The sequence below is a fragment of the Diplotaxodon limnothrissa genome, linkage group LG18 (assembly GCF_057381915.1).
Source record: "Diplotaxodon limnothrissa isolate DT_005_m linkage group LG18, D_limnothrissa_male_GT1.1, whole genome shotgun sequence".
Taxonomy (NCBI): Eukaryota; Metazoa; Chordata; class Actinopteri; order Cichliformes; family Cichlidae; genus Diplotaxodon; species Diplotaxodon limnothrissa.
In genome coordinates this window covers 1,747,187-1,764,353 of record NC_140613.1, presented here as the reverse complement: position 1 = coordinate 1,764,353, position 17,167 = coordinate 1,747,187, and the positions used below count along the sequence as shown (strand labels likewise).

Below are 17,167 nucleotides of genomic sequence, written 5' to 3'. Positions count from 1 at the left end.
ACACACACACACACACACACACGCACACACACACCTCATTGAGTATGCAGGAGCTGTCCTGGCCTCTGGCCTCAAACACACACACGGCTGATTAACAGGGTTTCTGTAGGATGCCGTGAGCCAGAACACCACCACACATATCCTGCCTCACACACACACACACACACACACACAGAGAAAAGAGCCTGATTCACCCTCCCAGTTCTCACACTCAGTTTCCATGTGAAAATGAACAGCTACTGCTAAGTGGGGTCTAATTAACCCAACTCTGTGTGTGTGTGTGTGTGTGTGTGTGTGTGTGTGTGTGTGTGTTTACAGAAGTGAGAGCTCTGTGGTTTTGATTACCCAGCATGCTCTGGGCATGCTGGAAACTTTCACACTGTGTCTGTTTACAGCCGCTTCTGTTCACGCAGACACATTTACTGCAGTCCTGAAACTGTGTACAAATACTTCACTGTGCTCCACGCTGTACGGCTCTGTGTGCTCTTCATTACTGCTGAGTCACAGCAGAATCAAACACAGTGACTTGAGGCTTTCTGCAGATTAAAGTTAAGCAACAGAAAGCAGAGGAAAGCCGATCTTTATTTATTTTTGTTAAAATGCTGAATTTTCTCACAGACTCTGGTCTGTTTGGGTTTCACTACTTCAAAGTCTCAGGCAGAACAAACTGACAGATCATAAAGTAGAGGGAAAAAGTTTCACAATAAAGACCTGGGTTAGTTTCTTGTTTGCAGTCATGTCGTGTTGACTAACCCTGCTGGCACGGCTGGTGGGGCATCGCCGCTCTGAGCGACCACACGACGGTGTAGAAACCAGAAGCTCTGCGTGCTGAACCTGCCCGAGCGTTCACATGTTTTTAAGAAATACACCGAGCTGGCTGTACATCTGTGGGTGAACCACAGCAGGAACTAATACGCACACTTTTCTACAGCCTCCAGAGCATTGTAGGAGCTGTAGTTTATAGTTTGACACAAGACTGAAAGTAAAAGGAAGAACAGCCTGCAGCAGGCTGCTGACCTGTGCAGGTGTGCCCCGCCTCTCGCCCTGTGACGGGCTCTAGGGCACGGCGACCCTGAAGAGTATATCTGGTGAACTGAAGTTTTGAGCCAGGGTCAGATTACCACTCATCACAACCGCATGTGGGACCGGCTCAGACCGGATTTTAAAACTGATTTTAGGCCAAGTTTTAAAACTTGTTCATGACTGATTTTACACTGGTTCCCAGTTTGAATCAAGACTGGTTTAAAACCTGCTCTGGAACTGAATTTGGACTGTAGCCTGGGCTTGTTTTAGGTCTAATTTAGCACTGCTTTGAAACTGGATTCAAACTTGATTTTGGGATTGAGTTCAGACTGGTTTTAAACCACTTACGGGCTTAAATGTTTTGGACTTTGGACTTTTTAGAAACGTTTTACGGTAGATTTGAGACTGGGATGGAGCAGGTGATGAGTAAAGAAACCTAAGCCCAAACCCAGGCTGTGGGGTCTGCTTTAAAACTAGTTCCACACTTGATTTCAGTTTAGTTTAGAACTGGTTTTAAACTTATTGCAGACCAGTTTCTGGGCATAGTATTGGACTGATTTTAGGAGCACTCTAAGGTTGCTTTGAGCATCATGTCAGTAACCAGGTCAGGACCTGATTAGAAAGAGTTCAGAGAGAATTGTTAAGTTTTCGTCAGTACTGAGGTAAAAATCTGACAGTTTTCTGTACATCTGTGGGTAAAACCACAAGCAGGAACTTCTGATACCCAGTTCATGCTACAGTTCTACATTCCCCAAAGCATTATGGGAACTTGAGTTAATAATTTGAAGCAGGTTTAGAAGTAAAGCAAATGAGGCCTCTGCAGGCTGAGATGTGTTCTGCTTCTGAGCTCCCACCAGTGCTCCCAGCACATCAGCAGCTTCTGTTTCTGACTCTGCTCTCACACCAGTTTCCCATAAACCACCAGCTCAGACAGATTAAATTAAATCTTTTTCTACATCCCTGATCAGCTCTCCTCCTCCTCCTCCTCGATGCTGTGTTCAAATTTCCGGCGAGGCTGAACGCTCCGATGAACGTGGCATGCCGGGGACGCTGGGAGCTCACAGATAACACGCATCATCTCCGTTTCAGGATGATGGATGACGACAGAAATATATGCGTCTATCAAACAGGTCGGACTCTGGCGAAGCAGAGACACGATGCCCAAAGGCACACATTAATCTGACACGGTCACCAGAACGGTGTACCACAACATATCCCATTTCCCTCATAACACAAGCTTTCAGTGAGAGAGAGGTCAGAGGTCACAGACAGGAGGTGGAATAAAATCTGTGATAAGGAACCTCTGGAGTCAGAAAATATTCGAGTTCACACATCGATACTATGAGAAGGTCCCAACCCTGAATCCTTTTATCAGTAAGCTCACAGGAACATGTATGTGCATGTCTTTAAGCTCACGGTGAACTCAGATCAGCTGCTTTGTGTTTTTTACATCACGTGTTTTGAGCAGCGTTTCAGTCCCTCATGCGCCTGAGCATGAAATATTTACTCTGCATGTGCAGTCTGTGAAACGTGCAGCATCTGATTTAAAAGGACAGCCTGAGCTCTGATGGTAAACAAGAGCCGGCGAGGTGAGGAGATCCGGCACGCTGCCAAAGATCCAAACCTGCACAGCAGTAAGGAGACCAAGGATAAAGCAGACCCGGTTCTGCTCGGTGCACCTGTGCACAGGTTAGCGCGACTTTCATTACTTCCTGGTTTCATTCGCCCTGAAATTATTTATAATTCAGGCCCGAACAAACTGGACTCCAGGACTGCTTCACACTTGGCTGGTTTAAATCTTGAATTTGGACTGAGATGGATTTTTGCAATGACTCGTTTCTGATTGCATAAAACTGATTTCAGAATCGGGTCTGTTTTTTCCCTGATGTTCAAAAGCTGCTTCTGCGTACATACATGGGTATTTTATTGTGTTTTCTGAATTTCTATAGACTTCGTCATTCAAAGATCTCTGTGGCTCTGATATCAGCCAAAGAAAATTAATTCAGACAATTATTCATATTCAGAGGAGCTGTGTTGGAGAACTAATGGGACTTGATGCAGCAGCGAGTTCTGCATGAAAACACACATTTATTATCTGCAGGCTCTAAATGTTTCCTCATGTGAGGTTGTAGTGGAAACTGCAATTAGCATGACTTAACCTTCAGACTGGCTGCCTGTCTGAGCTTTACACACTCTGCATGAATGTAAATGTTTGGTGAAGCAGCTGCAGACAGATTTCCAGCCTTCAATCAGGAGCAGGAGCAGGAGGAGGAGGAGGAGGAAACCTCTCTGAGAGCACAAAGGACAGCCGAGGTTTTCCTCCCTTAGAGTAGAATGAAGCTGCAGGGGCCACAGGAGAGAAACATCACTCTGCTTTAACTTCACCATGTGGGAATTTTTGTATCATCGTCATAATAATAGTTCAGGTCAGTTTCTGAGGCAGTGATCTAGTGGAGGTAAATGAGGAGGTAATTATACCGTATTGATAAGACAGACTGGTTGAACTGCGTTTTAATGTTTCGCTCTACCTTATTCACACAAATGATGCTAATGCTTTTTATAGACCTGCGCGATCCAGCTAAATCGGACTGCTCTTAATTTAATTTGACCGCTGAGATTTTCACGGCCAGAGCGACATTACAACGTTCAAGAAAAAGAAAACAGACAAACAAACAAATTATGCTGAATGTGTTGCATGTGGTGCATCACAGATACCTGCTAATTAATGCCCAAATAAAATCGTAGAACCCTGCAGACCTTAGTGACGGTCTAAGTGCAGTAACCTCACAGCAGCCACATAACTGGTCAGATGATGTCATTAAAAAAGCTCTGAAAGGCTCCAAAAGCACAAGCATGGCCCAGAGGTCCAGCTCAGGGCCTCCAACTAGCTGTGGTGAAGCCTAGTGGACAGCTAGCAGCTACACCCGCCTGCGTCTCCATCCACCTGCCAGGGAGAGAGGCCATCCCCCTATGAATGCAAAACTTTGATCCCAAAAAACAAACCAACTCTGAGCACATTGAAGCGAACACACCAACGGACTGCTCTTTAACATTCAGGTAAGGATTTAAAACTCTGTTTTAACAGCTCGGTTTCCCCCCGAACGAGGTTCCTGTTTATTCTGAAAGTTCTGCTGTTTGAGAGAAAACCACCCGGGAAGAATTCTGGGGGATTCCCTTTAGAGAATAATTCAGGCTAGTTCCTGGTGTCTATTTGTGTTGGCGTCAAAGCTTCTGAGCCGGAGGCAACACAACTGTCTTCTCTTCATCTCATCGTGCTTTTAATATGTTAAGTGAAAATGAAGCTGTTAAAAAGAAAACTTTTTAAAAGAGGACACAAGCATGACGTAGACACCCCTACCGTCCTCTCCTCCTTCATCTTCGCTGCCTCCGCCTTCTTCCCTCAGGACTTTGCCGATCCTTCGAGACAGCGAGCTGAAGAAGCTGCTGACGGATGGCGTGCTCCTCTCGGCGACCGATTCTACCTTCCTGAGCGGTTCCCTATTGTTGTCGTTGTTGGCGCCGGGCTCGGACATCGACCGGAGAAAGATCCTCTGCAGGGCGCCGGGCTCCCCGCTACGTTTTTTCGGGTTTGGGAGGGTGCCGAACCTCGGCAGGCTGAGCAATCGCCGGTGAGAAGGCTCCATGGTTTGTGCTTTGCCCTCGGGAGTGGACGTACCGGCCGACCTCGGCGCCTGGCGAGCAGATGTCTCCCATTTGTATTTGTCCAATAACTGCTCAGAAGCCGGTGGGGTGTTGGTTCTCCGCCAGGGCCTCCTGTAAAAGTGCCAGTGGTACAAGGTCCCCTGGATTAGACCCTCACCGATCAAAGGGTGGGCGCCACTTCCACTCATAGTCTAGCACACGCAAGCTTCCTCCAGGCAGCAACGAGCAGATGGAGGCCCCCAAAATGGCCGTCACTGCTGGTTCGCCGACAGCTGTGCTGTGACACGGACACACGACCCCGGCGGGTCGGACGGATGAGGATTCGTCAGGTTGTCCTCATGTGCACGCCGAGCTGGAGCTGCCGTTCGCTCGCTTTCTGTGGGCTGACGTTCGTCTTCCTGGGAGGAAGTCAAGAGCCAGAGAAAGACCGAGGCCAGCCAATCAGGGCTGAGCAAAGGCAAAGCAGCAGACTGTGGTTTCCCCTATGAAGACTACAGCGTCGAGCATCAGCTTCTCCTTTTTCTGATCAGTTTCCTGGTTTGGTTCTTATTCAGCAGCAACGACGATGACGATGACGCAGAGCTCTCATAATGAATCATATGGATGGATTTAGATCTGTAGACTTGCTGCAGTTTGCAAACAGCCTGAATTTTGCTCCAAAATAGGCGGGAAATCCCCCTTTCATACTTCCCACATTGGCGATTTATGCACTTTGCGAGGGACCAGGATGGGTTGTAGTCTGTGGTGTAGGGTGGGCAGCTGGAAATAGTAGGTGGATGGAAAGAAAAAGGGTTTCGGTAGCTGAAAAGTAACCCACAGAGTGCCAAATTCAGTCAGTGATATCCTCTAATATTTATAATACCCATTTCCATTCATTCTACACGTAGCAGCAGAGAAGGATCTGAAGAATAGGAGGCAAGATCTGTACGTTTACTATCTATGAAAGTAACACAGGCCAGAACACAATCTGGACGCGCTGATACAAAAACATTTAACTGGTATAGTTGAGTGTAATTTAGTCAAGCTCTTACCCACATTCAGGCCAGTCATTCTCTGTTTATTGGGTTAAATTTCTGAGCTCTCAGGCCTCCATACATGTTGTGATCCCTAAATATTCATGAGGACTGAAGAATGTCCCCCCGCCCCCCGAGGCCTCTGTGACCAGAGAGGAAACAGGAGCAGAGTCCCAGAGAGCAGGGAGGAGCTCTGAGGACACTTTATTCAAGCCCCGCTGATAGAGAAGCTTTGAAGCAGCAGAAGCGAGATAGAAAAATCCCCGCAGCTCACTCCGCGAGTTTCATAATATGGAAATGAGGAGGTTTGTTGTCGTTGTTGTTCAGGCTGCAGGTTACATGTGAGAGCGTTCAGTCCTCCACGTGGAGCTGGAGGTTCACCTGCAGCAGGCCAAACGTGGCCAAGATACAAGCTGAGGGCGATCTCAGGCTGCAAACAACCCCCGAATACATATCATCACACACTTTGTGACAGTAAAAAAAAACAAATATCAACCAGCTCTCCAACAAGCTCCTCCCCCCAGTGGCCGGACTGGAAGTGGACTCCATCTCCGCTGTTGTGGAACGAAGCTTGTGATGATAGTTTTCACCTCATGGCTCATGAACCAGTTCTCCACCTATGGCAGGTTCTGGTCAGAGTGACCGTTCAGGTCACAGGAACAGGAGGACCATCCCTGTCTGCGACACGTAGATCTACTGCAGCCCAACGCGGAGGAGGAGGAGTCTGTGGGACCCGCAACAATGACCTCACCAGCTTGGTCGGCTTGGTCTCATAAAAGTCGTTTGTCCCTGATCGTGGACACAAATTGACCTGTTTTTATGAGATGGTCAGTGCGGCTTTGTAACAGGAAGTACATTTCCTGTGCAGAGTTTTTGGCGAGCACGCAGTACCAAGAAAACGGCGCTTTGGGAGAAGTTTTAACTTTTTAGAATTTAAACCCAAAAAGTCGCTCTAAATAGTTTTAATGATTATTACTAACATATTTTAATAATGCCAACATTTTCAAAATAATACAAAATAAATAGAAACTTCTGACACATTTAAGAATCAACATGAGGTCTGTGAGCAGCAAAACCCCAACATCTCCAACCTCTGAGAATATTCATTTTGTGTAAATGGGTACAAACAGAGAGCGGACGGATGAACGATCATGTTCAGAGTCCCTGACTAGTTACAAACTGCCGTGAGACTGCGTTACAGAAAACAGAGCTGAGCTCCTGGAGGATTCAAACATGTGCTCCTCGTGGCCCTGATGCAGTTAGGAAAAAGATCAAACTCTCTCCAACTCTCAGATCAACCTTCTTCTTCTTGGGACTTTAAAGGCACGCCGCCCTGGCTGACCCACATATCAGCCCTGATTGGATAATGAAGCGACGCTGCATGTAGGTCAGAGTTAAGACTCGGGGAGGTTAAGCGGAATCAGAGGGAGGCAAGTCCTCCTCGAGCCAGCGGCGACTGACCGAGTCTGAGGCCAGAGGTCAACATCAGGACGAGCGGTTCCTCTTCCACGTCAGTTTAAACACATGTTCACGCCAAGTCTAAGCAGCTAAACGCACAACTGTAAACACTTCCTTTAGAAATTAAAAAATGAGAGCACGGGCGCTGCTACAGCTCACCTGACTGATCAGGCAAACGAAAGCTATCGTGTCCACCCGAGGTTGTTTCCTGCGTTTCATTCCTTCGTACTTGTCCCTGCTTTCCGATCTACACCGTGCTGTCCAAAAAAGGCCAAATGCAAAAAACAAATCTTACAAATAATGAAAGCTCCTCTTAAGAGGCTGTGGACAGATTTCTATGGATGGATTCAGGATAAACTTCCAATAAGATCGAAGGAATGGGACGTTTTAGACCGAAACCGGCTCGCTAACGTCAAACATAAATACCTCAGACAACATTACAAATCTAAATTACAATTTCCAGGAGTGGACCGCCAGTTCAGAAGCCACGCATGCTTTGAGTCCTTTGTTTCGTCTGAAAAGTCGCCCAAAAGCCATCAAGCAGCAAAGAGAACATCAAGGCTCAGGCAGGTCTCATTTCACCTGCATTCAGATACCAGCCCCGATTCTAACAGCTCACTCTGACTGAACCGGACTGATGCTTCTCCCCAATTTCCTGAGTTTAAAGGCCAAACAGGAAGTCCTACAAACATTTATGCTCCTCCAGAGAAAGGAAACAAAACAGGAAGAGAGGAGACAAACAGGAAGTCAGGTGGAAGCCAGCAGTGACACGGAAGACGTGGATTAAAACTTCTCTGGTGAGTGTTGTGGTATAATTTAGTCTTATTGCATTAAAATGAATCAGTGTTATGAAAACTTCTGCACAAAATCAGAGTGGATCAGAAGCACAAACTGATCCGTGATCGATTGTCAGATTCAGCGACAGAAACCTCTCACTGACTGCAGACTCAGCTCAGCCTTAGTTCGGTCGTTTTTCCTCATTGACAGACTCGACTGCTCACTTTCTCTCATTCTTCATTAATGTGTCTGCATTCATTCAAGACGTGATGCAGAAATCTTCCAGGCCCACATGTTTACACATAAAACTGCTGCAAAGTGAGCAGAACAGGCTGCAGGACTGACCCGGGGCAACAGCTTAAAGTTGCTGGTGCCTTCATCAGGCACCACTTTGTTCACTTTTCATCTCCGTCCTGCAGGAAGCCAGGAGAAGAGCGGGCAGCGGCAGCAGCCTCCAGCTAAAAATAACTCGCAGCCATAAAGAGAGCTGTAAATCAGCAGCTGATAGCACCAAAGCCACTCGGAGCTCAGGAATCCAGGCTGGAGTCTCAGCTGGAGGCCGGCGGGCTGGCCCTCGACGGTCTGAGGACGGAGCACGCTTCCAGAAAACAGGAAGTTCAAGATCAGCGGCTGGATGTGAGGAGGCCGCATGAAACACTCAAAAAACATCATCTGAAAGGAGCCGAAGCAGCTCCAGAATTTAGCCTGTGACAGCAGTGGCACGGTAGATCAACGCAGCGGTCTGTGACACCACCACACGCCGCCTTCCCATTAGGGCTGAACGATTATGGAAAATAATCTAATTGCGATTTTTTGCCCCAATATTGCGATGCGATATGCGATTATTTTTTAAGGTCTTTGTCTTCTGTATTATTAAACAAAGACAAGCAATACATCATATAGTATGGCCAATACTATATTACATTAATTTTAAACTGTTCTTTCCTGGAAGACAGACCTCTGTTATGATGACATGAGGTGATGCATGAATTGATGACTGACATTTTTATTTAACTTCTTCAATCACAACAGTATATTTGAACATACACAATAGTTTATTTTTAGCTTACAAACATCTGAGCATAAAGTGCTGACAAGGAACCCTGGTGTAAACATTAAAATGAAAGTCAGTACAATGTGCAGATTGCAGAAATATACATAAACAAAATCAGTGGCTTTACCACACTCAGTTTTTCGACATCTGTGAACTACTAGACTGTCATTCAATTAAAAAATAATATTAAATAAATAAAACTAATAAATAAAAAATACACATCTTACTGATCTCTGCAGTCAGTAACATTACACATAAAGTGCAAACATAATAGCAATTGTATAAACACACACACAAACACGCCTTTAAAGTTTAAAGGCGTGAAATTGGACGGTCTAGTTCTGATTAGCGTCACCGCTGTCTCGGTGGAGTTTAATAAACTCGGCCGTCTGCTTCTTGCTATCTAAAATATAACCAGACACTGGTGTAAATTCTCGACTGTCTCATACTTCTGTTTAATAAGTTTTCTGTTTGACGTTTAGTCAGCTGTGTGAAAACCAAGGAGGAACCCACCCGGGGGATTAATAAAGTTTTATTTTATCTAATCTAATAACTTTAATCTCAGCCAAACCGATTTACTCACGAACAAACAAAACACTGAAAAAAGCCCAACAATAACATTTTTAGGTTGTCTAAGTGACTTATATATTACGTTTAACCCGAGCAGCGAAACTCCGCGGTGATCTGAAAATGATGTGCCGGGAGTTGTGCCGTTCTCGGCCGCATCAGTAACCCTCGAGCTCCCGGCTAGCTGTCGAGCTGGTGGGTAGCAGACGCCTCTGAAAACGTCGAAGCACTTTTGCAAATATGCGATATCTTGATAAACCGAGCAGATATTTGATGTTTACACAACTACTTTCTCGCCTGAAAATATGTTAAAAGTTTATTTTGTGACCCAGAAAGATTAGTATGAGTAATTTTAAAACTTAGTAGCGGCCGCCATTGCTGGAAACTGGAGTTTGGCTGGGCCGCGCTATGAATTCTGGGATATGGTAGTAATTTGGACAGCCTTCGGCGCGTCGCTGTGACGTAATCGGTCTACAAATGCGGCCTCAGGAGGATGCAGCCCATGAATTTGGACATGTCCAGAGTATAATCGCAGCCTTTGCGGTTAGAAAATTGCACTTGATCATGTCGCGATATTATCGCAAATGCGATATATCGTTCAGCCCTACTTCCCATCATTCACACATACTTCAGATTAGCTAAAACCCAGAGGGGCCCGTCCAACGTTTTACAAAGTCACAAGTTCATTTGGAGAAATCAATCAATGATTCTTCCAGGAGCATATTAAAATAAAAGCCTCTGATGGATAAACTACTTATTTCCAAATTAATTGGCAGGTGACTGAAAGCCACAGCAGCTAACACACCGACCCCGAGGCAATAAAGTCAACTTCTAATCCGAGTTTGAAGCTAAACAGAGCTGAAAATATCTACGTTAGAGCCTCGTGAAGCGACAAACAGGAAGCGAGTCGGCTGATGTTCTCGAGGTCAAGTTAACTTTGAGCGGCTTAATCGCCCAAACACTCAGGTGTTGATTTAAACTACAAACAAGGTGTCTGATTGGTTGTTTGGCGGCGTGAGCGTCCTCCTCAGACAGCAGCAGCGTTTGGTGCTCAGACGATTGACTAATCCAATTTTCATCCACAACTCAGGCTTTAATCTGCAGCCGCTCTGACACAGTGATCCACTTCTGCTCTCCGCTCACAGCTTTCAGGGCAGCAGACGTCCTCTGAAGTAATCTGATTACTTCCTGCTGAATGCAGGAGCCTGCTATCATGTGACACATAAACAGGAAAGCTGGTTTCCCCTCATTAACGTCTGAAAAGGGAAGAAAAATACGAAGCATCTGGAAAATTCACCTGTCAGTCAAAGAGGCCACACCCCTATTTTTGTAAACTTTAGGCCCTAATACAATTGAATCAGGTGTGTTATAAAAACCTGACCCCACAGTTATAATGAGGTAGATAAATTAGCTATAGAGACCAAAACTGCTGCGACTGACCCACTAAAACCCTTTAACTCACTGCAGTCCACAGTCCACTGACAACAGCATCTTTTACCTCGAGGTAAAAAAAAAAATTGCTGGTTTACTTTGTGTGACTTTTGCATTTTTATTGGTCAGTTTAGATCCCAAACAAACAGTGAAAACATTCAGGTCCAAGACTACTAACCATAATCATTCAAGGAGGCAGACAAACAGCTTGTGTGTTATGAGATGTAAAATCATAGATTTTGTGAATGGAGTCTGGTAGAGTGTAAGAGCAAAATGCAAAGTATATAAAACACGCAGACATAAGAGAGGGTTTCTTTGTAAAGGTATAGGATGAACGATCATTTTATTTCATTTGACATCTATAAATAACAGACACAAATCTTTTTATTCATGGTTTCTTTCTCCTGAATCTAAAACAAACCCTGATTACCACAGCACTGATTTCCCTTCGCATCAGACAAATAAAAACACACATCCAGCGCTGTGTGATTACGCCGAGTGCGTGTCGTCCCCGAGGATCCTCCGGTGCTTTTCCCACCCTGCCCTGAAATAGACAGCAGCTTTTTTTGGTCCAGAGAAGCAGGACTGCTCCTGTTTTGTTTCAGAGAGGAAATCCTGCCTCACCGCCCCCATCCTGAAAACAGCCAGGCCTGTGAGGAACTTTCCATTTCCTGCTCCCATCGGCCTCCATTGTCCTGCAGACCACCGCTCAGACCTGAACCCATTCCCCGACACTGATGAACCACACCGCCACTCAGACACGCAGACTCTGGGCGGAGATTCCCTGAAGATCCGCGAAGATCAATCCGACTCTTAGAAAATATGTTTACATGCGTCTCAGTTTGAAGAGCAAACGACCGCGTCTTCCATTCCTGCCCCGGAGCCTCCACGTCAAACACGAAGCACTTCAAACACACGCCAGTGGATCACATCCATCGTTCAGTCCTCACCAACTCATCATCAAAAGGTCAGGCACGGACACGCCCACGCCAAGCGCTGAGGCGAGCCCCGCGGTTGGATCCTGTGTTTGGGATCCGGCTCTAAATCTTGTCCCGTCTGTTTACGCACACACACAAAAGATCCAGGATTTTCTCAGCCGTCACAGACGACACACACTCATACAGAAGATCGAGCTGTTCCCTGAGCTAACCGCTTATTTCCAGCCAGATTTCTCACGTGGTGCAACCGACCGAGTCTGTCCACAACCCTGGAGACTGCTCACAGACTGCTTCGCCCCTTTCTCTCCAGCTTCTTCCTGCTTATAAAAGCTTCTTTGATTCGTGCAGACAGCTCCAGCTCAGGAGGAATCAGAAAATTGAAGTATTTCAATACGAGTTTGAAACGCTGACAGAAACCATCATATTGTTAAATAATCAGCTCGTGTGGCTCTGTATCCATGTTCAGGCAGATGGATTTTATTCCACTTCACATCTGAAGGAATCTGATCAAAGCTGGAAGAAAAAAACAACCCATCACCTTGTTTTTCTCAAACTTTGATTGCATTTCAGTAAAACAACCACAGCTGATGTACCGGCTCGTCTTTCCTGCACATCTGTCCCATCAGTAAACCTTTTTTCTGGACCTAAACATCCTGTTTTCCAAGATAAGATCTACTATATTTATCCCAAAAGTTGGGAAAGCACCCACTCACGACAGCTTTACGCTTTTTACAGAACAGACTCGGCCAAAGAAAACATCCGTTTCTGCTCGTTTCTCACGTGCAGCCTCAGAGGAACGTGACGTCCCGTCAGTCCCGCAGGAAGCTCAGGTGTGAATGGGCTCACCGGCAGCAAACTCCCAGAATCCCCGTCCAATATGGAGGCTGAGAACCTCAGTGGGGCTTCAACATGACAGCAGGAGGAAGGAAACCTTCGGAGTGCGAGTGTTAACTCCTGACACTCTCAGCCGGTGGGCTGGAGGAGGAGGAGGCTCTGCGATGTGTTTAAGCGTCTGTCTGCGGTCAGCTTTAATAGGCTTACGTACAGCAGCCTTTCTCTGGATAATGCACTCTGTCGATGCTTTCAGAGAGACGCTGGATCCAAACAGCGGCAGGAGGAAGCTTCACCTGCAGTTTGATCAACGTCTCGCATCGATCGCTCTTTCGTCGCTTCTTAGTGTCGTACGTCCATCGGGGCAGAACGCCCACCACAAATAAAGTTATTGCAACACAACGTAACACACACACAGACACACAAACACGGACACACTCTCTGCTTTCAGGATCGGGCAGGCTGGACTCTTGGGCCCAGAGGAGACTGTACACAGACCAGAGGGTGGATCACTGAGGTATCACCTCACACCTGGTTAGCTCAGAAAGGAAGGAACGTTATAGGTCACATGATGTCATTAAAATGCTCCAACAGCACCAACATGGTACAGGGGTGACAGCTAGGAGAGCGCTAGCAGCTACAGCCGCCTGAGTCGCCATCCACCTGTCGGTCAAAGAGGCCACACCCCCTAATCATGCTAACTTTAAACAGGCTTTAAAAAGACGTTTGTTTCTGCTGTAAAGGTGCACATTTTAACACAGGCATCTGTAGGACAGACTCACAGCTGGAGCCTCCAGTGGACGTTAAGAGGAAGTGCAGGTTTTGGTATTCTTTGATTAGAAATTCCAGCGCTAACCTCCTCCCGTCTGAGCGGGAAGCTGCTACAGCGTCTCAGCAGCACAAACTCAACACAGTCTGACACGAGGCCCCAGCCTGCTCTGTAAATACACCGGCAGGGTGGAGGAGACCCCACCCTCTGATGTAACGTGAATGCAGCAGAAAAACACAAACGACCCGCCGCTGCATTTTTCTGCAGTGAGGTGGACCTGAAGGCAGCACGGCGGCAGCCATTGTTGAATCTATTTGAGGAATGCGAGCCGCGGAGGGCAGCGAGGACCCGATGCCAGAGCCGGAGTCCTGCCCGGTGAGATCACCGGCACAAACTGGCTGCTGACATCACACCCTGCCAACAGCGGGAGGGTGGAGGAGGTGGAGGAGGAAGAGCAAACATCCTGATGCAGCCTCGCAGCTACAGATAGCAGCGCTGCATTCAGGCCTCTGTGAGCGTGCACATCTACGTTCAAAATAAACCGAGTTATAATCACGCTCAGGTTCATGAACACATCAGTGATGGGTCATAGCAGCCTTCAATGCTCCACCCTGTTGGTTCACAGGACGTCACCACCACTTCAGCCTCACTCATCCACTTTATTCCCAGTTTCGGATGAGTTCATGGGCCGCCGGAGCCTTTAGGTCTAAAGTGACAAACACGACTTTATTCTTACATTAACATCGAGAAACTCTGGGTTCAGTTTGAAACTGAATGAATTTAGAAGTTTTAAACTTTATAACTGGGATCATTAAGGTGATTAAAGGCAGTCAGACTATTCTTCAGTGTTTTCACTCTGTGCTGGTTTTGTCTTTCAACACTTTGGTTTTTTAGTTTTGCACCTTATTATTATTATTATTAATTTGTGCATCTGTCTGGTAGTTCTTGACTTGGTTTTTTGTGGCTTTCTTTGCTTACATCCCTTTGTGATCATTTTGTTCCATTTTTAGCATCATGTTGTGTGATTTAGAGTCGTGTTTCATTGTTTGGTGGCCAGTTTGAGCCTCTTTGTGGTTGTTTGTGTTTCTTTTGTCATTGTGTCTCTTTTTTTGTTCATTTTGAGTGTTTAAGAAATGACTTTCCACGTGTTCGTGGTCATTTGGAGACTCTTTCCAGTTACTTTACGTCTCATTCTGAACACTTTGCTGCTCTGAATGTCTTTTGGTTATTTTGAGTGTTTTGGATGACTCTGACTTTCCATTCTGAATCTAAAAGGAGATTTGAAAGGAGAAAAACACTAAAATTCGCCCTCTGATGTCACATTAAGCAACATGATCCAGTCTCTTCTGCTCATCCTTATCAGGGTCGGGTCCAAACAGAGCAGCGACTCAGACGCCCATTTCTCCCATGTTTTCAGGATCCTTTGAAAGTATCAACATCACCTGCAGGCTGTGTCCCTCAGGTGAATTTAAATAAACACAGAAGAGTTTCTGTAATTCACTGCAGCCATCAGTGATTACTCAGTGCATTCTCAGTCCTCGCCAACGCCGCCATGTGACCGCCTGTCCTGGAAAACTGTTCGGTCTCACAGAGCTCTGAAGCTTTTATTTTAGGAAGTGAAGCAGCAGCAGTCCTGCAGGGAAACATGAGACAGCAGCTGCAGCACCGGCCTCTCGTGTGAAGTCCGCGCAGAAAAACTGAGTCATGTTACCGTTTTCTGCCTCACAGGACGCCGCTGTGAGTCACAGCCCCACACGGCCCCATGTGACTGCGAATAAGACGTCTCCTTACAGTTTCAGCGACCTCTGACCTTTCTGTCAGCTTCTCGTTCGCTACACACTGGAAGCTGGAAACTTGTGGCTGTATTCATGTGGCTTTATTGTGGGTGTCTGAGGTTTGTTCGCTTTAAAACAGTAACATCAGCGACTCCACCTGTGAATAAAACTCAACACGCCGGATAAACTCAGCGCTCAGGACTAACGCCACTGTTTGCACTTCCTTTCCCATCACTTTACGTCTCATTCTAAAGATCTGGACACTTTAGACTTTAGTCATGTTTTGATTATTATGAGATTTAAGCGTTTCTGAAGTTATCTCGCATCCTTATTGGTTCATCTTGCGTCTCTTTTTGGTCACTTGGGACTTGTTTGTTTTTTGTGGGCTTTTGTGGTGTTTTTGCATCGCGTTGTGAACACTCTTGTTTTGTGGCATTTGTATGGTTACTTTGAATGTTTTGGGACGTTTCTGTGGTTTTGAGCCGCTTCCTGAATACACGCAGGACTGTGTGACCCTAATCTAATCTGAGAGGTTCCCCGACGATTCAGATTACTGAGGTCAGCTGGTTTGAGTGCAGATTAAGAGCAGTGTTGTTGCTTTATTTTGACAAACTAAACTCAGTGAGACCTTTTCTGCTTCAGCTGCGATTAAACGCTGCAGTGCTTCCTGTAAGGACAGTCTGTCTCAGGAGGTCTAAGCTTTAAACCCTGAACCTTCAGAGAACAAGAAAGTTTTAAGGGATTATTAAGAGGGTAAGGGAACCAGAGCAGTTTAAGAGTCTGGCCCCAGGAACCCTTCTCAAGGAGGCTGAGTCGAAACCTCACGGAGCTGCAGCTCCCGGTCCCCCCGGTGGCCTCCATGACCTCGGCCTGGGCTCTAGGCGGATACCTGGCTATCCGAAAGGTGGCCGGTGCCCTCTCTACCTGCTGACCCCGGTCCCGAGACCCGCCCGGCCGCCGGGTCTCGGTCCTGCCCCCCCAGTGTGTTCTTCTTACCGTAGACCCGGAGCCAGCCCTGCTGCTGTGACACAGCGTCCCCCAGGATCCGGTCCACCAGCGGATCCAGGAGGCTCAGCCCGCCGCGCAGAGAATCCACGTCGCCTGGAAGCGAGTCCGTCTCCATGTCCGAAAGCAGAGAAAAAAAACTTGCTGTGGCTTCAAGTGTCCCTCCACAAGTGTGAGACAGTCCCGGAGCGGCGAGTCCAAGTGTCCACGCGCGGAGAGGAAGCGGAAAAAGTGTCGGGAGGATCCGTTACGGGACAGTTTGGTCGCTTTCACCGCCCAGCTGCTCCCTGTTAGCCGTTAGCTCGGGTCCGGCTGCCCGGCTGGCTCTCCCTCATTGTTCCGCTTCTCGGCGTAGCTGAAGGGGCAAACTTCCTCCAAACCAGCGTCCAGGTGAGACCGGGAGCGCCCTACCTCTGTCCCCGAGAAAAGTCCACACAGAGGCAGCCGTTAGGTCCGCGAAAGCCGCTGGAAGACACCGAGAGTCACGCGGTGGTCTCTGTGCCTCCGGCGGGCTGACCCTCTCTGCCGCTGCCGCTGCTCTGCTCACAGTCCACCGCACGGGGACGGGCACGAGCCTGACCGGGCGCGCTCCTGCCAGGAGAGTCAGGAGCGCGCAGGGACGTCTGGCTGACGGGATGTTTCCCTGAACCTGACCACGTGACACGAGTCAGTATTACCAGGTTCTAATGAGCCCGGAGGATCTTCTGCATCCGCACTGAGGTCCGGCTGTATAAGAGCTCGGCCTCAGCCCACAGACACGCAACGTGACGACACAAAAGACCGCGTAGGTGGTGCAAAGTAACCCCACAGACACGCAAACGACCGAAAACACCCGAAAAGAAACCCAACCCGACTGCAAGCTG

General features: G+C 47.2%; 1 protein-coding gene across 3 annotated transcripts in view; it reads right to left on the bottom strand.

Annotated features, from left to right (window-relative positions):
• rasal2 (RAS protein activator like 2) overlaps nt 1-16,857 on the bottom strand; it is a 64,533-nt gene extending 47,676 nt beyond the window's left edge. For 2 of the 3 annotated variants that reach the window (XM_085377366.1, XM_085377367.1), the window contains exon 1: nt 4,382-6,248. In XM_085377366.1, coding sequence (XP_085233492.1) covers nt 4,382-4,874 — 493 coding nt within the window. In that variant the 5' untranslated portion in view covers nt 4,875-6,248. Of the gene's footprint in view, nt 1-4,381; nt 6,249-16,295 lie in introns of those variants that run through there. The other variant, XM_085377368.1, reaches the window with a different exon arrangement.
• Between the last annotated feature and the right edge of the window lie 310 nt (nt 16,858-17,167).